The 25,846-nt window shown below is 38.9% G+C and overlaps 1 protein-coding gene across 1 annotated transcript; it reads left to right on the forward strand.

The window, feature by feature from the left end:
• Positions 1-1,944: 1,944 nt before the first annotated feature.
• On the forward strand, positions 1,945-25,035 carry wipf1a (WAS/WASL interacting protein family, member 1a). The gene is made up of 8 exons (XM_052142345.1): positions 1,945-2,116; positions 5,308-5,397; positions 10,883-11,012; positions 11,176-11,310; positions 12,106-12,780; positions 16,332-16,514; positions 22,474-22,578; positions 24,787-25,035. Exons 2-8 carry the CDS (start codon positions 5,344-5,346, stop codon positions 24,831-24,833), a joined length of 1,329 nt encoding a protein of 442 aa, XP_051998305.1. The 5' UTR covers positions 1,945-2,116; positions 5,308-5,343; the 3' UTR covers positions 24,834-25,035.
• Positions 25,036-25,846: the final 811 nt, after the last annotated feature.

The following is a 25,846-nucleotide window of genomic DNA, read 5'->3' on the forward strand; positions in this document are numbered from 1 at the left end:
CAAGCTTAAGACCAAAGAACATATTTCAAATCAGCAATAAAATCGGACAATTCTTTAGTTCTGATCACGCTAAAAACAACATTTTTCGGGCTGTTCCAGCTAATGCACATGCACATTCCAGATTTGACTGACAGGCGATATCTGTATCTAAAAGCTGATTGGCTCTTCTAACTTTAAGGTGGGACTTCCTTTTCTACATCCGCCATATTGGGCATTCCAATAACTCTCATTCATTTTAATACAAGTGCACCGGCTCAGGCAAATAGTTTCCACTTTCATGCAATACTTGCCAAATTGTGTGCATTTTAACTGACATGTTATAAATGCTTAATAAATACTCTTAGTCATATTTATATTAATAAAAAATATAAAAATCCCACAGTTATGATTTATGGTACAATACAGCAAAAATAGACTATGATAGTAAGATTGAAAGGTGGGATCATGTCATTTTGCTACAGTCCGCTTTATGTTTATATGTATTATTGTATTGTCTTGAGTCTCTTGTGTTGTCAATTACCTTGTCACATGAATTGTCAAAAAACAAAAATGACTTTAACAAGTTCTAGTTACCTAAAGTCCTCTGCAAAAACACGTTTCAGCTCTTCATGTTCATTCACAGCATATCATATCATAATGCCTGATGACCATTAAACCATACTGAAATTTATGTACATATGTTTTTAATGTTGGAAACTCCACTTTACATTAAGGTATATTTTCATATGTTATTAATGTTGAATATGCATTATTAAGCATTTATAACACGAGAGGTAAAATGGCTTACTTAATGGCAAGTATTACATGGCAGTTGTTATAACTGCATATAGATTATTTATAATTAATTTGTAAATTAGTTATTGGTCATTAACAAACCCCTTTATAAACCCTTAACAAAGGGAAATTTAATGTAAAGTGTTACCCTAATTTCTTTACACAGAACTATGTTTGTGCTGCATGGTTTGTTCACAACAATGAAATAACTATTCAATTCTAGTAAAAAAAAAAACAACAACAAACAAATAGATTTTTACTGTTGAGTGTGCAGACCACGTCATGAAAAAGCGATATCTGCATTATGGATGACTTTTAACACTAATGAACTTTACTCCACTGTTCCACTAAATCCAGCAATTACACTAAGGTATAAATTTGCACCAAAACCTTCACAAAGAGAAGATTTTAAAGGAATATTCCAGGTTCAATACAAGTTAAGCTCAATCAACATAATTTGTGGCATAATGATGATTACCACAAAATAATTACCATTCTTTTATTTTAAAAAGCAAAAATCAAGGTTACAGTGCTACTTATAATAGACTTGAATGGGCCAAACATTTGAGGGTTTAATGGCAGAAATGTGAAGCTTAAAATGTTATTAAAGAACTTGCATTTAGTTAAAACTTGTGTATTATTTGAGCTGCAAAGCTGTTTAATTTGTCATTTTTTACTGTTTTTTTAAGGTTTACGGCATTTTGTCTTCATGGGATCAAAGTTGTAAAATTGACTAACTTTACACAGAAAAGATTTGAAAGCAATTTTATCAAACTGAAATCATGTTATCACACATATTGTTTACATAGTGTGGCTAAACTTTTGAAACAGTATTTTAATGTTTATGGACTGGCTCCTTTCACTTCCATTGTAAGTGCTTCACTGTAACCCAAGCAGCTTTGTTTTTTTTTTTTTTTAAGAAAATAAGGGACAAGTCAAATTCATGTTTGTGGTAACCAAAATGATGCCACAAATACTGTCGATTAAGCTTAACTTGTATTGAACTCAGAATATTCCTTTACGTACATGCTGCATGTCAGCAGTCAGCAGAGACCATTGTCACATCTATACTCTCCAAAAGACTAATTTAGTTCCTGTTTCTGTTAATATTCTCAGTAGTTGCCGTTCATCTGGCCACTCACAATATTACACAGACGTTGTGCGAGGAAATGCATGTGGTCACAATCCTTTGCATGCTGTGATCTGCAACTCGTTCAGTTGCGTGAAAAGTTGCTCACAGCACGCTTAGAAACTCTGATTGGTCTGCGGAGTCAGAGATAGGAAGTGCTGTGAAACGTTTTGCAGAACTTTGGAACTGGTGGCACCAAATGCTCAGACACAGGTGAGTCATTCCATAATCATATAAATGATGGAGTAAAGCTAGTGATGGAGGAGTGAGTGTGCTGGTGAAAGCTAGTGAGCATCCTTGTTGGATTGAAAGATGGTGTTTCTTTTTTAAGGTACAGAGTTTCTAACAGTGCTCAACCACAGAGGAAACTCAATACAGGAAATGTAACTCACTCTCTCTTGGTTTTCACACAGCTTCTAAACAAGGCAGAAATAAACTGCTTATGTCTTATGTGTTTTAGTGCTGCTTTTTTGTGCATTTCGCCTCATACAAACAGAATGTCCAATGCAGAACATTTGGGTCTTTAGCAGTGTTGGGTGTAATCTGATAACAAATTAATCTTTTCAATGAAAAAAGAAGTGTACTCACATTTGAAATCCATATGATCAGATTTCAGTTAGATTACAGATTACATTACTTGAAGAGCACATTTTGCAAAACAGTAGACATAATCATATATGAATGTAAATATTTTAAATAAAACTAAAAATCCCAACAAATGAAGTGAATATAGTACACTTGATCTTACAGAACACGAAGTTAAAACGTGACAGCATGATGTTAAATATAACGTAAAAGCTTTCACTGAAAAATTTACATTTTGTTCTTTGAAATGTGTTAAGTGTTCTTGGAAATTATGTAGTTGAAAAACTGCAGTATGTTACTAGTGCCATGGACTTTACAGTCACTGGATGCTTGTGTTTGTTCTTGTTCATGGACTGTTTTAAGGTCATTTCAACCACCACAGTGGGCCTGTGGCCCAAACTAAGTGACAGAACTGTGTTTTTACCATCAGAAGAGGGACACATATAGCATGTTTATCTGTGGATTGTGAGATGTCCTCTGCATGTAAAAGCTGTCATTATTGTTTTTATTGTCATGGAGTCAACAGCCTCAGTGTGAACACTTGAGAAACAGATAAGATCTTTCAACAATTTACAACCAGGATTTATTCATAAAGCAGGTTAAATTGTAAAAAATGTTACATTAGGGTCACAAATTACACAAATATATAGAAAGTGTTTTAGGTTAAACACCATTATGTGATGTGTTTAATTTTTTCAATGTTAAAACACTTTCTCCTATACCAGCGTAATATGCAAATAGAAAACACATATAACTAAGTCATATGTAGGTTGATTCTTCTGAATAGTGTAAACACTGTGGCTCTGTGGATCAAAACATTGCTCTGTTTTTTTGAGAAGCTCGACGGAACAACACTGGCTCATCAATAGTGTGAGTTTGGGATGAAACCATATGTTTGTGCAATTAATGAAAGATGGGATTATAATCTTAAACACTTTTGGTGTTCAGGATGGTTGTTAGGTTGTTGCTAAGGTGTTCTGGTTGTGGTTGCTAGGGAATTGCTAGGCAGTTACAATGGTGTTCTGTGTGGTTGCTAAGACTTTGCTAAGGGGTTGCTAGGTGATTCAAGAATATTCTGTGTGGGTGCTATGGCATTGTAAGGTGGCTGCAAGGGTGTTCTGTGCCATGCAGTTGCAAGGTTGTTCTGGGTGGTTGCTCAGGCATTGCTAGGTGGTTGCAGAGGTATTCTGGGTGGTTGCTGGAGTGTTGCTAAGGTGTTCTGGTTATGATTGCAATGGAATTGCTAGGCTGTTGCAAGGGTGATCTGGGTGGTTGTGGTTGCTAGGGCTTTGCTTGTGGGTTGTTAGGTGATTTCAAGGATGATCTGGGTGATTGTTAGGGCATTGCTACTCTAGGTGGTGGCAGAGGTATTCTGGGTGATTGCTAGGGTATTGCTAAAGCATTCTGGTTGTGGGTGCTAGGGTGTTTGCTAGGGTGTTGCCATGCAGTTGCAAGGGTATTCTGGGTGGTTGCTAAGGTGTTCTGGTTGTGGTTGGTATGCAGGGTTGGGAGGGTTACTTTTGAAATGTATTCCACTTCAGATTACAGAATACATGCTGTAACATTTAATTTGTAATTTATTCCATTAGATTACTCAAGGTCAGTAATGTATTATAAATACTTTGGATTACTTCTTCAGCACTGGTATATTTTTTCATTTGTTTTGACTATAAAAACTCTTATGCAGTGTTGTTTCTAAAACAAGAGTAATCAAATTGATCTTGTTTTAAGGATTTTTTTTATATTTTTACAGGAAAACAATACAAAAGTTATTATCAAGAATAATATTTTTGCCCTAATATCAAAGGTATTACTAGAAAAAAAGAAATTATGATCTAACGTGAATTTTCTTGATAAAAAAATATGATCGCGTCTGGTAACGTGCATGTAAAATGGCAAAAAATAGCATTTTAGCTAAGCGTAAAGCTTTATTTCTATTTCTTGTGCTTCAAACTTTCTTCAGACTTACTTTTCTGTCTGCTTGTATGAAGGTAACACATCATAAGAAAGTGTTTCACCGCTGTTCAAATGCAGTATCTTTGTATCGCATCAATTATATGTATAAATGCTTTCCATCTGAAAGGACTAAATATTAAATGAAATAAATTACAATACAATTCAAAGTAATCTGTTCAGTAATCTAAATACATTTTGAATGTAACTGTATTCTAAATACCAATGATTTTAAATTGTAACTGTAGTGGAATACAGTTACCTATGTTTTGTATTTTAAATACGTATTCCCGTTACATGTATTTCATTACTCCCCAACCCTGTTGGTATGGTATTGCTAGATGGTTGCAAGGGTGTTCTGTATGGTTGCTATGACATTGTTAGGTAGCTGCAAGGGTCTTCTGAGTGCTTGCTAAGGTATTATTACTGTAGGTGATTGCGGAGGTATTCTGGGTGGTTGCTAGTGTGTTGCTAAGGTGTTCTGGTTGTGGTTGATATGGCATTGCTAGGTGGTTGCAAGGGTGTTCTGTGTGGTTCCTTGGGCATTGTTAGGTGGTTGCAGACGTATTGTAGGAGGTTGCTAGTGTGTTTCTTAGGTGTTCTGGTTGTGGTTATTATGACATTGCTTGGTGTTAATTTACAAATAAAAGGAAACTGAAATAAAAATTATTTGAGTCAATTTTTTTGTCTTTTGAAGATGAACTAATGTGGCACTTTGATTTCATCTGCTTAAAGATCTGGGCTGTGTTTCCCAAAAGTATCTCTACGATCAACTTAAGCTTGCAATGCTTTTGGGAAATGCAGCCCTGGTTGGTTGTTGTTAAATTGTTGTTAATAAGTGCCTATATTTCTGTGGACTCATTTAGGCACAAAGTGAAGGATAAAACGACAGAAAGGAAAAGATGTCTGGACCTCCTCCACCACCCCCTCCTGGCCCTCCTCCAACCTTTGCAGTGGTACAACACACATGACCATTAGTTTTATGGACCTCACAAAAACACCCTCCATTTTTTGGCAAAATATGTAATTTGTCCCATAATAAATGTAATTATAATGAAATTATCAAACTTACCTAATTTCTATTTCAATAAAAGCAAGTTCTCTTTCTAACATTCGTTCGGTATCTCGCTATGGGAATTTGCCTCAGGCGTATCTGTCACTGGAAGCAATGACACAACGTCTGTCAGCTGACAGACCAATCACAGCAGTGATAAGGGAGCCCCACCTCCCTATATAAGACACCACCACATGTCTCTCCTTCATTCTCATTCTCTTCCCCGTGAAGATTATTGGAAGCTTTCCTCAGCAGGACTCACAAGGTATGGTCGTTAAACGGTTCGTTAGAAGAGCCGTTCAGAGCGTGGCTTTTTTCTTTTGCAAATATATTCACTGTCGAAGTGAATATACTTTTCTGTTGTGTCGATATTGTTTCTTTGGGCATAAACCTGCACATCAAGACAGGTTTACTTAGTTTTCAGTAGAGTTAAATGCAGTTATAGCTCCTACCCTTTCCTACACGTCGTGGTGTTCTGGCAGATCGGCTGGATTAGCAGAATCGAGTACCACTTTGTGGTGAACTGGCTCTGTGTTCTTGAGCTCAGGTTTCTGTAACGGCAACAGCGATCTCACTGAGGTGCAGAGCAAAGTGAAAGGATCCCTCCCGTCCCTGGATCTATGATCTCGCCCAAGGATTCCCACCTGGCTGCATCACCTGTCTAGGGGTCAGACATGTGCAGGCTGGGCTTGCTAATCCAGAGTGTTGCCCGCACAATTCCCGATTCGTATGGCGAGTTTTGGAAAGGAGAGTGTGGGTAGCGGCATCAAATAATGGGGATCCCTTTTTTTCTCCACCCATTTAATGGATGAAGTTTCCACCAATCTGCCTCCCCTCTTTGAATCTGCCCCTTTGACGGTTTCAGGGAAGAAGAGGAACAGGATTACCATGATGATCACCTTTTGGAGGACAATGGCATGAAGGATGAGGATGATACTATTCTCCCCGCTCCTCTCCATGGAGAGCTGGACCTGGTTGAAATGTGTGGACAGACGGCAGCCAAACTCTCCATCAGCTGGTCGTCTACAGCAGGTGGGCCAGGGTGCAGAGAGAGACCTGTATTACGGTAAATGGCTGCTGTCTCATGCTAACCTGGTAAAATAATTGATTCCTGCTGTCCAAGCGTGCGTCGTGGAGATGCAAAATATTTGGGACAAGCCGTTTTATCACAGAGTGCCTGTTAAAGTTTTCTCTTGGCTGGATGTACACGGGATGGATTAACTAGGGATGTCCAGCCCCCTTCCGGTCAAGGCGTCGGTGGCAAATCACCTCCACCCTGATCGTCAGGTGGCTTATTCATCTGCTCCCCCTTCAGTGCCAGGACGGATGGAGAGATTATCAGCCTCCATTTATCAGAAGATCCACTGATCTTCAGCTGTAGCCGTAAGGGTTCTTAATCCCACCTCGCTCCTTACAGTGTATCAGGCCAAGCTGATGGAGGAGATGGGGCAGCAAACTGATGCTGGGGTGCATTGTGGGAGGAGATCTGCATCATTACGGATCTCAACCTGCGCACGTCAAGAGGAGCCTTCCAGAGCTGCGGCTGCAGCATGGTTCTCACCCTTATGGGCGATCAGACTCTTTGGCTGGGTTTGTCTGAGAGCGAGATGACAGACTTCCTGGATGCCCCGGTAGAACCGAAAGCCCTTTTCGGGGTTGCAGTTTCTAAAATGTAGCAACAGTGCGAATCAAGGTAGAAAGATGGGGAGGCGTTTGAAACTTGCCTTCCCCAAAAAGTCACTGCTCGAGCTTCACAGCAGTCACATTCTGAGTTCCCAACCCATAGAGGTGGGCAATCGAGATTCATGACCCAGACCAGGCCACCCCCCAGGGTGGACCCCAAATCCACCACTAGATGGTGCTGCAGCTCCATCGGTGAGCAAGAGCTACAGCGGGCCACTCTCTGCTTACGTAGAAAGTTGGCATGCATACGCAGTCCACCTCTGGGTTTTATCTACAATAGAACGGGGTTATCGCCTGCAATTCTCTGCAAAACCACCACTCTTCAACAAGGTTTTAATGTCAACAGTAAAGGGAGTATCAGCTCAGATTTTGGAGGAAGGAATAGCCAGTTTGTTGAGCAAAAGAGCTATAAGGGCGATGCCAGCGGAGGACAGCCATCAGGGTTATTACTTCAGGTATTTTGTCATCCCCAAGAGAGGGGGAGGACTCCGTCCCATCCTGGATTTGTGGAACCTCAACTATCACCTCAGAAGGTACAAAACACTCTCTCAATTTGTTCGTCCTAGAGACTGATTACGTCAGTCGATTGGAAAGATGCATATTTTCACATTGGCTTTTACCCATCACACAGAAATTGCTTTAAGGTTTGCTTATCAGGGAGTAGCCTAGTAATATTTGACAGTGCCTTTCGGACTGTCATTTGCACAGAGAGTGTTCGGCAAGTGTGTGGAAGCAGCACTAATGCTGCTGTGATTAACGGGTCTTGGAGTGTCTGCTAACCTAGAAAATCTAGGAAATAATATATTTGCATCTCAGATTAAATAATATATTTGCATCTCTGATCTGTATTGAGCATTTCTGTCAGAGGAACGCATCAGATCGATTCATAGCTGTTTGTCTCTTTTTCAGAGAGGGAAAAAAGTCTCATTCAGACTGTGTCTACGCCTATTGGGTCTGATGGCCTTGACGGCATCAGTCATTCCATTGGGACTATTGCGAATGAGAGAGTTTCAGCACTGGATAGTAGCGCAGCACTTGTGTCCTCGCTGCCATTTAAATTGCAGGGTGACAGTAAGGTCAGAGGGGATGCCCGCTCTCCGTCATTAGAGAATCCCTGCTTGCCTTCATTTTCCCCACTGTGTTTAATCATTCCAACTCTAAGAAGAGTTTGAGAATACGGTCAATCAGTCATACTGATTGCCCCGTTCTGGTCGGGGAAACTGTGGCTGGCAGAAAAAATACAACTCTTGTACGGCCAGCCTTGGCCCCTCCCACTGTGCAGGGACTTGCTGTCTCAATATTACAGTATCATACTGAGTAGCTCTTTGGGATTGGCCCATGAGAGGCTAAATATGAGTGTTACAGGTTTACCCCCAAGGGTGATTGAAACGATTCAGAGCGTGAGGGTTGCCTCAATGCGCTCCACGTACGATCAGAAATGGAGTGTGTTTGAGCAGTGGTGTGCACACAGACACATCGTTCCTTCCATTTTTATGTTCATGGCAGACATTTTGTGTGTTCTTCAGGAACTTTTGGATGAAGGCAGGGCCTTTTCTACCATCAAGGTTTATCTCGGTGCCATATCGGCCTGTCAAAGTACAATTGGCCAACACCGGCATTTGAACATGGTGTCAAAACCGCTAGTTCCATCATATGATCTGTCTGTGGTTCTGAGCATGCTTTCTCAGCCTCCTTTTGAGCCAGTTGGTAAAGTATGGAATTGAAGCTCCTTTCGCTAAATGCAGATTTGTTACTGGCTCTGACAACCGTGAAGTGAGTTAGTGAACTCCGTGCTTTGTCAGTACATCACTCTTGTATGCGCTTTGTGATGGATTTGTCGAGAGCGTCTCTTAAACCTAATCCAACTTTTGTGCTAAAGATGAGTGACTCTGCGCTCAGTTCTAAGCCGGTGGACATGCTGGCTTTTCACCCGCCACCATTTTCCTCATCAGCGGATGAACATTTTAATTGTCTGTGTTCAGTTCTTACTCTACGTTTGTATGTGGAGAGAACTAAGGCATTGAGGAAGAGTAATCAGCTTTTTGTTTCTTGGACTGATTCTCATAAAGGCAGACCCATATCACAACAGCGCCTGTCTCATTGAGTAGTGGAAGCCATTATATTAAGTTATAATATCCTTGGGTTGTGATCTTCAGATGGCTTGAGAGCTCATTCTTACCAGAGGCCTGGCTACTCATGGGTGCTGTTTAAGGGCATTTCAGTCCCGGACATTTGTGCTGCTGCAAATTTGCCTCACAATTTGTCATATTTTACAGACTAGATGTTACAGAGCTGTCATTGGCTCATTCAGTCCTTGGTGTGGGTAGTCAATATGCCGATGTGTAAAGACCCCCCCCCCCCATCCATTTTTTGCTAATTGATTATGTGGTTGTACATTGGACACTACAAGTCAGTTGATGGACTTCGAACAGTATATCTGCAATATGGGAGTTGGCTGTATCCCATAGTGCAGGAGTGTCCAAAATGTTTCGGTCGGGGGCCAAATGCAGAAAAAAATAAGGTGCCGTGAGCTGCATTGCTGTAATAATTTAAAACTGGCTAGAAGCTACTAGATTGCCACTATGCATAATCTTTATATTGTATGCTTAATATTATTAAGTCATAATCAAAATAATTTGCGCTCTATGGTATGCTTGTGTAGGCCCTAAACGTAAATAAAGGATAGGGTATTTCACTCACAAAGAACATTTATAATGGAACAGTGATGCATCTTATACAAAATACTATACTCATTTATTCACATTTGTATATTTTTGACATCTATTCAGTGGCACTGCCAAGCACATATAGATCTGCTACTGAGTGCTGGGTGTGACCCATCACAACGCTTCATCCTTGGAAATAAGGAGTATTCCAAACTCCTGTTGAACTCTTGCCAGTGTATGAAGCTGATGATGACACAGAATGCACAAGCAGAGACGATGCTCTGTGAATAGGGGCTGCGCATGATAGCGACATCCAGTGCCCAGAATATGAATTTCAGATCATTTCTCCATAGCGGACCTAATTCTGTTTTGTTTCAAATGTCTCTTGTGGGCCACACTGGAGCAGTCAGAGGGCTGCAGGTGGCCCATGGGCTGGACTTTGGACACCCCTGCCATAGTGAGATACCGAACGAATGTTAGAAAGAGAACTTTAGGTTACTCACGTAAGCTTGGATCTCTGATAACAGGAGTGAGGTATCTCACCACAAGAAATATGAAGAATGAAGAACAGGCCTGTGGCCGTGTCTTATATAGGGAGGTGGGGCTCCCTTATTGCTGCTGTGATTGGTCTGTCAGCTGTCAGACGTGGTGTCATTCATTGCTTCCAGTGTTGAATATGCCAGAGGCGAATTCCCAAAGTGATATACCTCACTCCTGTTATCAGAGAACCAGGGTTACTTGAGTAAAATATTTTAGTAGGATTAGTTGTTTTTAGTTTATGTACTGTAACCCATTAAAATGTAATGATCATCAATAAGGACATGCAAATTGCATTACACACTAAACAGTGTTTAATCTATCTAATAATATCATTAAGTTTAGTATCATGTCATGGGTACACAAATGGCACCTTGTCCAGAGAAATTATGTAGTGTATATCATAATTAGAAGTTCTTGTCATTCAGTTTCAGTTACTGATTAAACAGTTATTTTGAATTGACAGCAATGTGTTGTTGACAGAGTCTCTTTTTCCACCAGGCAAACACAGAGAAACCGAATCTGAGCAGATCTCAGCAGCAGGGGAGAAATAATTTACTATCAGATATTAGCAAAGGCACTCGATTGAAGAAAGCATCGACCAATGATCGAAGTTCCCCGGTGCTGGACAGTGAGTTAACATTGTTTTGTATTAAGTATTTTTTTTTTAAAAACACTTTCAAACTTTGGAACCAAACATGTAAAACTATGCCAAACTTGAAAATAATGTTTCAAAGCCCAAAACATTATAAAGAACTAATTGATGTGTTATGATTATGTTTTTATTTACACAGAGCCCAAAGGAGGTGGTGGAGGAGGAGGTGGAATAGGAGGAGGAGGAGGAGGAGGTGGAGCTCCAGCTGGATTGGGTGGGCTGTTTCAGGGTGGAATGCCCAGGCTAAGATCACCAGGAAGCAAAGACAGCAATGGTAATCATTTAATTTTAAGATGGTTTAATATTACATATCCCCAAAAACATTAAGCATAGTGTTTATACCATATTCAACATATTACAATCTTGGTGTTCAGAACAAATACCTCTCATGAAGCTTGTCAAGAACACGTCTGGTTCAAGTACCAGTAGAAGCTTTCTTCAGTGTGACATTAAAATCATGACAATTAAAGGAATATTCCGTGTTCAATATAAGCTAAGCTCAAATGAAAACAATTGTGGCCACAAAACAATTGTTATATCCAATTTTACAACTTTTTTGCTATTACATCATAATGTAATAGCAAACAAGTTGCCTATAGCAACCGTAAAACTTTACGGCTTAAGTTTTAATAGAAGAATGAAAGTGCTTTAATAAAATTATAAGCTTCACATATATGATTTTACACCCTCAGAAAATTGGCCCCATTCACTTCCATTGTAAGTGTCTCACTATAACATTGATTTTTCCTTTTTTTAAAGAAAGGTCAAAACAAATTTTTGTGGTAATCAATCAACATTATGCCACAAATCTTGTCAATTGAGCTTAACATGTATTGAACATGGAATATTGCTTTATTTGTCATGCCCTTAATGTCACACATAAAAAAAAAACATGTATAGGTCTTTTGCACAAATTAATTTCACATTTTTCCGTTTTGATTTTAGGGTGAAATATGACCAAAACGTTTCCTCGTGAGATTCACTCAACAGTTGGAAGGTTGCTTTCCTAAAAATATAATCCTCCTTCATATTCATTGTTTTTTTTTGTTTTGTTTTTTCACTTAAACAGTAAAACCACCGATGCCTTCCACAGGCGGGAGATTCCCAGCACCCATTAACTCAGCGGGAAGCAGACCTCCAGTCCCACCACCTGGACGACCTTCATCTGTCAGGGCTGGACCCCCACCCATACCTCCCACAGCGCGCTCTTCCCAGCACAGCTCTCCTAGTGGCCCACCACCTCTACCTGGAGGAGGTCACCCATCAAGTTCCTCACCTGCCAAACAACCCCCTACCCAGCCAGGCAGACGTCCAAGTCTTCCTCCCACCTCGAGGGACTTCCAGTCTTCCTTGCCTCCACCCCCAATGCCCGCCAGTGCCAGGCCACCATTACCAACAATCCCCAACAGGTCATCGGATGACTTCCCTCCCCCTCCACCATTCACTGAAGGACGGAGAACGTCGTTTTCTCGAAATGGATCTCTACCTCCACCACCACCATTAACAGAGAGTAAACCATTAACATCCTTGCCACAGAGGCCTATGGGTAATCCACCTCCATCTTTACCTCCAGGACGAGGGGGGCTTCCACCGATTCCCCCACCCACACGAGAGGAGCCAAACGCGAGAGCCTCTCCAAGAAACAGCCTTCCACCTCCACCACCACCTGGACGCTCCAGTCCATTGCCTCCACCGCCCAATGAGAGGCCGCTACCATCAGGAAGGAGTCCATCCATACGGTCAGGTATGTGGAGGGAGAGTAGCTAGGTTTCACCCAAGATTTTTAATGCAAATTTAGGGATATCACCTCAATGGAAATGGGGTCAGGAATTAGCTAGTTAACAGGTCCCTCCTAGCCCCTGCTGGTAGTTGCTGGATCTAAAACCTGTGATGGCAAAAAGCATGTTTCTACATTAAAAGTACCCGTGTTTTTCCGAAACACATTACAATCGAAATTATTTCATTAAATTAAAGTACATCTTCTTCTGGTGGCAGATTATTTTTAAGGACATTTAGGACAAAGAGTGAAACAGACATTTATTTTTCCTTGTCTCTTCCCATTGGTGAGCGATCAATCATGTGAAACATGAAACCAGAACTGAGTGTGAAAGAGCAAAGATACCAACGTCCACTTTCCATACTTCCAAGGAACCTGTGGTAGCTGAGCAGATTCCATTAAAATGAATGGGAATACTAATGGATAGGTCTCTCCAGGTATCCAGGCCTGGGTAGCTCAGTGGTAAAAATGCTGGCTACCACCCCTTCACTAGTTCACAAGCTTTTTGAACTTTTGAAATGTATTCCACTGCAGATTACAGAATACATGCTGTAAAATGTAATTTGAAACATATTCTGTTGAAATACTCAAGGTCATTAATGTATTCGAAATACTTTGGATTACTTCTTCAGTACTGGTCGATTTTTTTAATTGTTTTGACTATAAAACTCAGTAAGTAAAAGCCAGTACAGTAAGACAAAATACACATGTTAAAAATCCATTCTCTGAAAAATCCAAATATCGTATGCAGTGTTGTTTCTAAAACAAGATCAATCAAAATGTAACACATCATAAGAAAGTGTTTCACCGCTGTTCAAATGCACTTTGGATCGCACCATATATATGTATAAATGTTTACCATCTGAAAGAACTAAATATTAAATGAAACAAATGACAATAAAATGCAAAGTAATCTCTTCAGTGATCAAAATACTTTTTGAATGTAACTGTATTTTAATAACCAATTATTTAAATTGTAACTATAGTGGAGTAAAGTTACTTATATTTTGTATTTTAAATTCGTAATCCCATTACATGTATTCCGTTACTCCCCAACACTGAAAGCATGAAACTCATCAAATAGCCATGTATCATATGTTATTGGAAAGCCCTTAAAGAGTAGAATACATCCATACTATATATTTTATATAATATATTTATATTCGGGTTCTGCAGTTCCAGCATCTACCAGAAGGTACTAACAGGGACCTGCTTCCAGTCAATTCCTGTCCCAATGAGTAAAAGATGCATTCTGTGAAATCTCATTACAAAATCATGTCTGCATGCTATTCAACCCTTTAGTCATTGTTGTGTTTGCATGTGTAATTAGTTCTTATGTACTAATATTATGTTTTATTTGTTTGGAGATAATAACATTATTTTTGTAATACTATAACTTTTGATTGCTTTGTTGTATTTACACAAAATCTTTCTCAGTTTCAATTGACATGATTAGGAACAAAACAAAAGCTTATTTTTTCCTTCTTCTTCTTAGCCATCTTATTTACACCCTGAGATATATAAAGTCAACTCCGAAAAATAAGAAAAAAGTAAATTATTTTGGCTCAAAGTTATAATTTATTTTGTGACATTTCATTATTTACTCAATGCCACAGACTGATCTCATAGAAATTCAGAAACAGTAGGTTGAACTTTTTTGATCTAAACTCAGTCTGTGCTTACCGAAATTAAGCACAGCCCCTAGTTTCCGAAGCGGGAAGTGTTGTTGAACATAACATGTGAGCTCCAGGGACATGTGAGCTCCAGTCCCCGGGTAAAGTGTCCACAGAAGGGCACCAAAAGAAAGTTGTAAAGTGAGTTGTTTTTAGTTGTAAACACTCAACACTAATCCTAACCATCAGTGGAGTTAAAATGTAATGTTAGTTGGAAAATGTAACCTCTGAATTGCACTCATCATTGATTATGCTAACTCAATAACTTGAATGTGGCATGAAAATTAAGGTCTGTCACGCTGCTAAAGCAAACACACTTCCAGTTGCTCCACAAGAGATGGTGAACACATTTGAACTAATGCAAAATTTTCTGAAGGGAGGTGATGCAAGTAATTAGGCATAATGGGGTTCGGTGTCACCATACAAGAACATTCGGAAGCAACATTCCAACTTCCCGTGTGATCATGTTGAATTTCAAAAGAAAGTAACAGGATGGAACCTAACAGGATAGGAATAAAGAGATAAAGTTATCTCATCATAAGTGAGGGTGAGAGTTTCAACTTGAAGTTTATTGTATCCATCATTTATCAAAATTTTTATTATAAAGCCGATTTCTGTAATTTTATCAAACTGGACTGAATGTTTTAGAATGAGACAAACCAATTAATTATTAACAGAATTAATAAAATCCATTTCTAATATTTACTGATGTGTGTTCTTCCAACAAAAATGATGCTACTTCCTGGAGGATGATGTCATTAAGGAACTGCTGGATTTTATTAGTAGGAGTATTAAAAAAGACAAACATGATGGAAAGAGATATTGAGAACATCGGAGCAACCTATATATTGATTACTAAATAAAACAGTATTCCAAAGAAAACACATTTTATTTTAAAAGATTATAGAGAAAGAAAAAAATAAATGATAGTTCCAGCAATGGATGCTGGTCAATAGCCATGCTTTATTTAAAAAAATTCACAAATGTATTAACACTCAAGCTACTATATCACTGTGCGTCACCTATTATTATAATATTTTTTTTATTGCATAGGTTCTATAACAGTTTATTGTCAGGGACTATATCTTCTAGCTTAAGGATGGCATTTAAAGATTTTGTTAAAAAAAAAACATATTAACATTTATCATGAGGTAACCAAAAGGCATTCCAGGCTTTGCCGTATTGTGAATATATTCACGGCTGAAGGGGTTCCTCTGCTTTGCACCGTGTGCCATTTTTTTTGTGTGAAATAATTTCAATTGTACCCCTAATTTTAGTTAAAGGAATGGTTTACCCCAAAATCTCATCATTTACTCACCCTCAAGCTTGTATGACTTTTTTTGGTCTGCGGAACACAAAAAAAGACATAAAAGCAGCATAAAAGTAAACCATACAACACAAGTGATTTAATGTCTTCTTGAGCGATACAACCACTTTGCGTGGGAAACAAAGTACAAATGCATTCCATATGCACGAAAAAGCTCTCCAATGAAGGTTCTTTAGAGAAGCTTGTATACGTGTCAGTTCTCATGTGAAGATGAGTAAATGATGAGAGAATTATCATTTTTGGGTAAACTATTCTTTTAATTGTGACAGTGTGATAAAACGCTAAAATTATTTCCAGCTATAGTATTTGTGAGGTTAATATTGTATCCAGTATATTAAGACATGTGATGGAGACATGACAATATACTGCAGAATGAAAGATAAATTAATAATTAGTTTTAAAGTACGTGCACACAGACCATTTAGTTGATTATTATGAGGGTGAAGAATGAGATATTTGTTATTTTGTGGTTTATAATCCCATGGATTCCTCTTCATATAACTGGATCTCCTCTCCAGGTCCTCTTCCACCTCCACCCACTGGAGGAGGAAACAGAGCTGGAATGTCATCCCCTGTACCTCCTAATCGGCCAGGTGGATCAGGCAGACCCCCTCCACCCCCTGACCGGCCCGGACCAGCCAGCTTCCCTCCCCCACCTCCACCTGACATAAACAATGGCTACCCTCCTCCGTCTGTCACAGGTACATTTTTATTTGTGTATGTGTGTGTGTGTGTAATGAAAATTGGTAAACATGTTACTTGCATTAAAGAAAACTTAAAGCATTTTTACTTAAGCGCATGTATTAACACATTAACTTCGACAGCTCTAATATATATATACTGTATATACTGTGTATATATATATATATATATATATATATATATATATATATATGTGTGTGTGTGTGTGTGTATGTGTGTATGTATGTGTGTGTGTGTGTGTGTGTGTGTGTGTGTGTGTGTGTGTGTGTGTGAGTGTGTGTGTGTGTTTCTAAAGTCTAAATCTTTTCTTTTTTTTTTTTTTTTTTTTTAGTGTGTTTCTATTTTCTTAACCCTTTCGCACATTAGTTTTTCTGTACTGACTAATCCCCCAGTGTAAGTTCTTTGATGTGTGTTGTTATAATAATAATAAAAAGTCACCTAACACTTCACAGCAGATGCACTGGAAGATAGATTATATATTATCAAAAATATAATGTGATCATTATAAAATAGTTTATAATGATTGATTATGAAAGATAAGATGTGATCGTGAACGCGATTGCTTACTGTGTGCACCAGCATGCCATTTACATTGCAATGCAGCATGAGATTTTGTGCTTGTCAAGCATAGAGGGTTCAAAAATCCTTGCCCTTCCACTTTGCTGCACTGAAAGTGTTAAATGTTTGACGAGTGATGACAAAATGAGAGATGCCTCAAGTGGACTTCAAGTTTATACAATCTTTTATTTTACATCAGAAAACAGCACCGCATCGCTGCATCAAAACAGTCGGTTCCATTGGCAACAGGTTTAAACTTTTATTCTGTGATTATATGAATATTTGTTACATAAAAAAATAAAGATATTGTGATGTTGAAAAGACTATTTGGGCAGCTGATTCATTATGAAAACCAATTTAGTCCCTCTATGCTCGTATACAACAGTATGAATGCAGATCACACCGGTTTGATCATATGCCTCTGAGCCCAGCCTATTGTAGTCCTAATCACACCGGTTTGATCGTCCGTACCTCTAGAAGCAGCTAAATTTGATTGTGTGAATTCTTTCTCCTGTCGCTAATGTTATGGGTCAAGAAAATGCCATTATTGAAATTATTGCCATTATCTAATTGAGTTCAATACATAGTGGTATTTCACCGGCAAACCAGTATATGGCCCTTTGGCGCTTCTGTGGAGACATGCATGAGACTCACGCTTCTCCCAGTTCGCAGCCTCAGTAATAAACTGGAGGCAACTAAGGAAAACATAAAGTTTTTCTGTCTCCTCGTGTTTCCCACAGTAACATTAATAGATATACAGTGTTCCTAGTTTGTGTTTCACTTGCTGCCCGCTCAGATACCCCCTAGGTCTGAAGACTGTAACACTAACGCTCCTCTACGTCTCTCGAGGGACCGAATGAGTGAAACGTGAGAGGATGGGTTGCATAGTGTGGAGATTTTAGGAGGATTTTTCAACAGCTCAAACCTTGCATGCCTCCTTTTTCTCCATATGAAGAGACTTTAGCTAAACATGACGCTATGTACCTCACAATTTGTGCGCATGATACAATCACGTTCAGCAGAGATTAAGGGGATGCTTGCTGGGCTCTCATTAGTAAAACATGAATGCACTCAGGTGATACGCTTACCGTTTTAATCCCAGAGGGTGGGAAATGGGACAAAGTGGTCTCGATATTGAGTTGCTTGAAGTTCTCACTTGAGTCCGGATAACAGGGTCAACTGGATAAAGAGTGTATTGTAGCCCAGTCAGTAAGTTTCCTTCCAATGAATGAAACTTGACTCGGTTTCCAAAATTTTGTCTTGATGTTCTCCCAATTCAATGAGAATTCTAGTCTGGTGCAACTGCCTTTGCGGTGCTTATGAAAAGCACCATGCCATGAATTGGCACACTGTTAGGTCTAGTTTCAGTGGAATGACACCCCTGGCTAAAATCGTCAGAAATGAATGTCTCGCTTTCCCTGTCATTTTGATCTCCACAGTTACAAAGGATGGTTAGCCCTATTTTTACTGTTGTTGACTCCATGCCATAAGATGGCTGTGTGGCAGCGCATAGATTTTAAGTGTCGTCAAGGCAGCCCTCCCGGTTTCCCTACTTCTGGCCGAGAACGTGTTCGTGGCATGACACAGGTCATTTAGATGCCTGTTTTTACTGTGTTGATGTCATGCCAGAGAACTGCCATGTCACAACACAAACTTAAACCCTCATTGCTAGGCATATATGCTGGATAGACCCTGTGGAGCAATTTCTTATGCATTCCCTGGACAAAACTATCACTTTCCCTGTTGTTGTATTCTGGGAACAAGAACACTATTTACAGTCTCTAATGTTCAGTATGCCAGAAATCTGCCATGCCCCCAGCATGACAGACAGAGTGCATGAGGCACAAACATGTTCACAAAAGTTTGTGGAAATCCAGCTGAGCCGACTCGTTGCGCTGAGCCACCACCACCTGATAGCGGGTGACCTCTGTGTCACCCGCTATCAGGTGCTTTGTACACATCTACACTGAGTATTCACAATGGACAAGGATATCATTTTAGTGGCAAGATTCTTTTTATCATCACTCTCATTAAAAAGGGACTGCTTGGCAATTAGTGTTTTGCTGGTTTGACACATGCTCAACGTCTGCCCACACCTTCTTCGGCCATGGAATTTCCCAAGCCCAAAGCCCAAGGTAAATGGGCTGACTTTTAGGGCTAAGGTTGTTACCCTACAGGCATTCTTTCCTCCTCCCTTTGACTCAGACAGAGAGATTACACCTGCTCTGTCCAGTGAGGGCATTATGCATGAGAACAACTCTATGTTGCTTTGTAGGCCACACAAATGGTTTGGCCATCTACAAGCAAAGAATATCCCACCGGGTCATGGATGCTATTGAAATCGCATATGACTCGCAAGGCATACAATGTTCTATTGGCATGAAAGCTCATCTGACCAGGAGTATGGCCTCCTCCGGGGCTTGGTCAAAGAGCATTTCTCTAGAAGACATACCTCCAGCTTTAGGATGGGATTCCCCTAACAACTTCACCAGGTTTATAACCTGCATGTATTTCCCCTCTCCGCCAGCGAATTCATGGAGGAAGATGGTTGATCATTAAACAAATAATTGGTTAAATACTGGGTTAGATTAAAAGCTATGGTCTCGCAATTCCCACTGGGTTGAATGAGAGCGCTTGCACAATAGTTCACTACCCTGTTGGCTAGTGATTTTTCACTACACTGTTTGCTAGTGATATTGTGCCAAAGTTATTGGCCAGATGATCGCTCTGCTCCCATCATTCCCACTAACTGGGAATAAGCATTGTGACTCTGATCCACCACCCAGCATGGCTAATGTCTCTGTCTTGAGATTGAGCCATTGATTTATTGTTCCCACTTCCCTTCTTATTTTCAAAATGAAGGTGTGGCTGCAGCATTGCTTTTGGCTATCCTGTAATGGCTATTAGGCTTTGCTCATCAGCACTATGGTGTGATGGTATATGGCTCCCACAGCATCTGCTTCTGATGCAGCATCGAATTTACATTCTTGATAGGGAATGTCTTGGTTACTAAGTAACCCTGGTTTACTTAAAGGAGGTAATGAGATGCTGGGTAGCATTGCTGCAGTGGTTCCGCTGCTACTGATTTTCTCTGTTATGAACATGAAGACACGCTTCTTAAACATTATATTAAAAATCATTACTAAACTAATCTTTGGGGAGTAAATGGTTAGTTCACAAAAAATGATAATTCTCTCATAATTTACTCACCTTCATGCCATCACAGATGTGTATGACTTTCTTGCTTTTGCTGAACTCAATATGAAGATTTTTGGAAGAATATCACAGCTCTGTTGGTCCATACCAATCAAGTGTATGGTGACCAGAACTTTGAAGCTCCAAAAAGCACATACAAATTTATCAATTAATCCTTAAGACTTCAGTGGTTACATCCATGTCTTTAGAAGAGATATGATCGGTGTGGGTGAGAAATAGTCCTTTTTAATAGTAAATCTTGACATCAGCAGTCTCCTAGGCAATCGTGATTTTAAGCTTGATTATATATCCCAGCACCATCTAATGCTCTGCAGAGTAAGTGTAATCAAGCTTGAAATCATGATGGTTGCTGTAGACTACAACTGCAATATGTACAGTGAAAAAGGAGTTAGATGTTGGTCTGTTGTCACCAACAAATCAAAACAGATTAGATCACTTCTGAAGAAATCGATTAAACAATGTATGGATTACCTTCATGCTGCCTTTATGTGTTTTTGGTTCTTCAAAGTTTTGTACCCTGTTGACTTGTATTATACAGACCTACAGAGCTGAGATATTCTTAACAAAAAAAATGTTAAGCAGAAGAAAGAAAGTGATGCACATCTGGGATGGCATGAGGGTGAATAAGAGATGAGACTTGTCAACAATCCCTTTATCTTTTTGATGTTTTAAATTGATGATTTTACTTTGGGATGTGTAGCAGAGCTCATTTCATGACATTGGTGGAAAAAGCAATGGTTAAGAAAATTACAGAAATTTGATGTAAATCTTGTTAAGGTTATAAAACAGTACAAGTTAACTTAATATTATGATGTAAAAGTGTAAAATAAAATATAAAAATTAATTCCAAATACTTTATAGATATTTTCTAAATAATAATTTGTCCTTTGTCCCACTTTACCAGTACTGCTTAAAAAAATCTGGGATTTGGTCAATAGCGGTTCTTCAAGGTTCTACATTCCAGAATTGAATATTTCTTCATTTTTGCTTTTGACAAAGGTAGAAGACATCCTAAGCTTTCTGTAAAGGTATAATCTTAGGTTATGTGGCATTTGGATCATAATTCAAAGTGTCAAGAAATGTAAAATTTCCAAAGTATCCCACATTGCCCATATTCACCCTAGTACATCAAAAACTCAAACTCAAATTATTTCAAGATCATTTTCATTTGATTTTAGTTAGTTTTGGAGTTATGAAAAAGTATTTTAGTTTAGGTTCAGTTTTCTTCAATCATTTCAGTTTTTATTTTTACTTTAGTTAACAAAAATAATTGTAGTTAGTTTTTGTTTTCATTAACTACATCAACACTGCATTACATGAGTTTGTTTAATGTCAGCTGTGCTTAACAGTTTAATCACATCTCTGTCTTCCCGTCATTCACTCACAGATACCGTTGCCGGTTACTTGCAAAATTAACAGCAGATCGGATAATTAAAAAAAGCGAATACACATACATGCACAAGAACTTCATAGATCTTCTTTAGTATGTTTATGCTTAGATAAAATAAAAGTATAATTAAGATAAACTTTGTGCCAGTTTATAGCACTTTTTTTCTTCTTTTACTTTTTGAGCTTAATTACCATGCAGTAATACACTAAAGTAATGATTGATGTATGCCATCATGAAATCAGAGAATCCCCCCTCGAAATCTGAACACAAGTAGTCAAAAGAGTCTTTCGGGTCTATTTGTGATCGGATCAAACAAAACGTAATTCATGGTGTAAACAGGGCTTTAGTCGTGCAGTTGCACACCATAATGACTGAAAACAAAATCACAATAAATTGTTAAGTGCGCTCAGGCAACCAACTGCAAGTTGTGTAGTGTCTGATTGGCTTTGAGTAAACATGGTTTCCAGCCATTTCCAATCATACAGACATTTGTATAATGTATAGATTACTTACTTAAATTGCAATGACAGTAAGAATAGTATGTTAGGATACTATTTCGAAAAGAGTTTCAGAAGCATGTGTCCTCCAGGGCTAGTCATTCTGACAGTGTGTGATCAGAAGGCAGTGTGGAGCCAATGGTACATAGGAGCTATTGGCATTAGACAAACACAGCCATTCTAATAAAATAAAATAAAAACAAATAAAAACGTTTAGAGCAATTTATAATGTTATTATCAATTGATTGACTTTATTTGACCCTACTCTTTATGTTCTCTTGTATTCTTTCCCAACAGATGAATGGGGGATGAGATTTTCATTCCATCCTCTGTCTGAATTGCCTCCACCAGAGCCATATGTCTCCTTTCAGAAGACTTACCCAAGCAAGTCAGGGGGCAAAGGTGAGCACTCCAGTATTTTATACAGCACTGTAATATGTTATAATTCTTTGTCTTATTTTTTCTACTTATTGTAACACCCTCATCATAGATGACAGTTGTTTTGAAACTTATTGTTCATTGCATGTTGTGATTCTAGTATCTTGCTTATACTTGGCACCAGGGACGGATTAACCACTTGGCCGATTGGGCCATCACATTGGAGCTTTTTAAAGCCAAAGGACCCCAAGCTCTAAATCAATTATTTATTTATTTGGAGATACCTATCCACATAAATGGCAGCCTTATGTGAAATACCATTTGTTCGGCCGAATGCGTGTTGGACGACAGCAGCGCGAGCACAGGCACTCGAGTGCACACACAGGGAATCTGCATCTCACAGGTGCAGCGCGTTTATTTGAAGGACTACAGAGAACAGAGTCTGATTTACAAAACGCCTCCAAACTCAAAGATAAGCAGCAGTTTACCCGTCAGGATTGAGAATGAGGCTCAGGACCCAAGTGCAGAGTTTAAAAATCAAAGGATATATTAACACAAAAAAGGGCAAAAACAAAACAAAACTACCATAGCGGAAAAATGTAATAAAGGGCTAGAGCAGAAGTCAGCGGAGAACAGGACCCACCGGACTGACTGACTGACTGACTGACTGAGTGAGTGAGTGAGTGAGTGAGTGAGTGGAATAAACAAACGAACACATGGGACCAACTGGAAAACTTGACTGGAAACAAGACGAACTGGCACTGGACAGCAAACACGAGGAGACAAAAATAAGGAGAGAAATCAAACAGGTTAAGAGGGGACAGGGGAGGTAAATGAACTAATAATAAGCAAACAAGGAGTCGGGGATGACATAAGACAGAGAGACACGCGGCGATTCAGAAACAAAACAAAGCCACGTGTTCTCACAAGACAACAAAACACCTGAATGGCATGAGCGCACATTGCCAAGACAATGAGGAAATATATGCCCATGCCAACCGACAAACAAGATGAGAAAATGCGTAACAGCGGCAAACAAATCGATGCCACGCATTCTGAAACTAAATGAAACCTGAGCGTATATCGCGAGGCAAACGCCACACATTGCATGCAACAGGTGACAAAAACAAGACAGGACACCTGTGTGAGAGTTCGGCCACACACACACCTGACACCTTAGACCGAATTGACCGAACCTCAGGACAACATGAAGACAGCTTGCGACCCGGGCGTGCAACGCAACGTGAGCGTGATGTGAGGCGCACCCTTGTCAATAACAGACAGACATGGAGCATGAGTGTCCGGATCCCGTAACAGACCGAAGCCGAACCAGACAGGAAGTCAGGACCCAGACACCGCGCTCCGACATGAAAAAAGAAAGACCGAAGAGCGCATGGCAGGGAATAGAACTGAAACCGTGTGCTCACACAAAGACAGAAAACGATACACAAGACAGACATGGAACAATGATGCCATGGACCCATCAGACAAAAAACCAGATTGACAAAAGTGAAAGGACCGTGACATTATCCTGGCTGTGTACAAAGCTGATGATTTAAATTCATATAAGCGACAGAATTCGTGCAACAGTATAGAGAATTTTAAAACGTTGAAGTCCTGCATGCATTTAATGTTTAATGATAAAGAGAAAGGTGCCTTAATACCCTAAATATGTGCACGGTAACCTTTTGTAATATTTGGTTAACCACGAGAGTTCACGAGAGGACGGTTATTATATTATTTGTCGGGAGTCTGGACTCGGGAATAAAAAACGTTTATTGCCATGGATGTGTCAAACACAATCTCAGGTTGCAGGGAATAAAGTGCACAGTGAGCTATTAGCCTAAATAGCACAATACATAGAACTTCAAATTATAAAATCACATTAAAGATTAACAAATTTAATCTCTGTCACTGCCTACAACATATTAGGCCAATTCTTAATAAATGGAAAATGCATAATTCTGATGGGGCAGGTTCACTTTCCATGTGTGATTATTTTAACTTGTGTAATTATTACACCTCCTTGGTGTACTGCCCATGGGCCTCTCAGTTTTTAATCCGTCCTTGCTTGGCACAGTAATAGAGTATTGTGTATTTGATGTTTTCTTTTCTACATTTAGAGTAGTTGCTTAAAACTTAACCTATTTGCATATTTTACATTTATGCAACATTTTATTTTAAGTCAGAATCATCCATTTGACAGTTAATTTATATTTGTTTGTTTTTCAGGTGTGAGAGACAGAGGAGCACCACCTTTGCCCCCCATTCCCAGATGAAAAGCATTTGGACGTGCAATAGTTTTGTTAGTTCACATCTAGATATAAATTAGCTTGATTTCACTTAGCAAAATAGGGATTTTTTTTATATAGATTTTAAACTTTGAATTGCTGTCTTTGAAGTGATTAAATAATACTGCTTCATACATACATAGATGTAGTAAAAATGTATTTCCATATACTTTATGCTAATAAAGTCCATCCTGTCATCATGTTGTGTATCAGAAAGTTTAACAATCTTCAAATCTTCAAAAAATCAACACATTTGATTGTTTTCCTTTTGGACACATTGGATACTAAATTGAAATACTTATCTAATTTTCACTTTGTATGTCTGTTGTTGACAGTTAGTTACATTCTTGACAACTTCAATGCAACTGTGATATTTTGAAAGATGGTCCTCTAATCTTGACCACATGACACTGATAAAAATGTCTTAAAAGAGTTCAGAAATTAAACATAGTTTATCAAATTCTCAAGAATGAGAATAGTAAAAGCACACCAGTGTACAAACACACAAACTCTAGTAGACTCACAAGACTTCCTAGTCAGCAATGATACATTTTGATATGCCAAATTTATAGACTACTGATAGTCTATTTATTGTTTGACACCAAATGTTGAATGAGGGACATGGTGGGTTACTGTTGAAAATATACAGCTCATTTATGAAAAATATGTAATTTCAATGTAAACTAGAATTGATAGTATAAAGTAGAAATATATACATTCATCCCCTTCAGTACACAAATGCACTGTCCAGCAGAATTACATTAACATTTATTCACTCAGCATAGACTTTTATCCAAAACCACTTACAAATGAGGAAAATCAAGCTATATTTATCAAAAAGGAGCCACAATTAGCAGTGCTGCACAGCAGTAAACCAGAATAGTACACAGCTAGAGAAGTGAAATTGCAGAACAGAGGAAATATAAAAAAGTTTTCTTTTTTAATTTTCTTTTTTAAAAAGTGCATTTTGGACTAGTAAAATGGTCATGGAAGATGTCCAA

Source organism: Xyrauchen texanus, chromosome 14 (genome assembly GCF_025860055.1).
Source record: "Xyrauchen texanus isolate HMW12.3.18 chromosome 14, RBS_HiC_50CHRs, whole genome shotgun sequence".
NCBI lineage: Eukaryota > Metazoa > Chordata > Actinopteri > Cypriniformes > Catostomidae > Xyrauchen > Xyrauchen texanus.

Bases quoted from the DNA above. Each gene is read 5' to 3' on its own strand.
- wipf1a (XM_052142345.1), top strand. From the start codon at position 5,344: ATGTCTGGACCTCCTCCACCACCCCCTCCTGGCCCTCCTCCAACCTTT. The intron at 5,398-10,882 runs GTACAACACACA...TTTTTCCACCAG, and splicing joins CTCCTCCAACCTTTGCAGTG to GCAAACACAGAGAAACCGAA. The intron at 16,515-22,473 runs GTACATTTTTAT...CTTTCCCAACAG, and splicing joins CCCTCCTCCGTCTGTCACAG to ATGAATGGGGGATGAGATTT.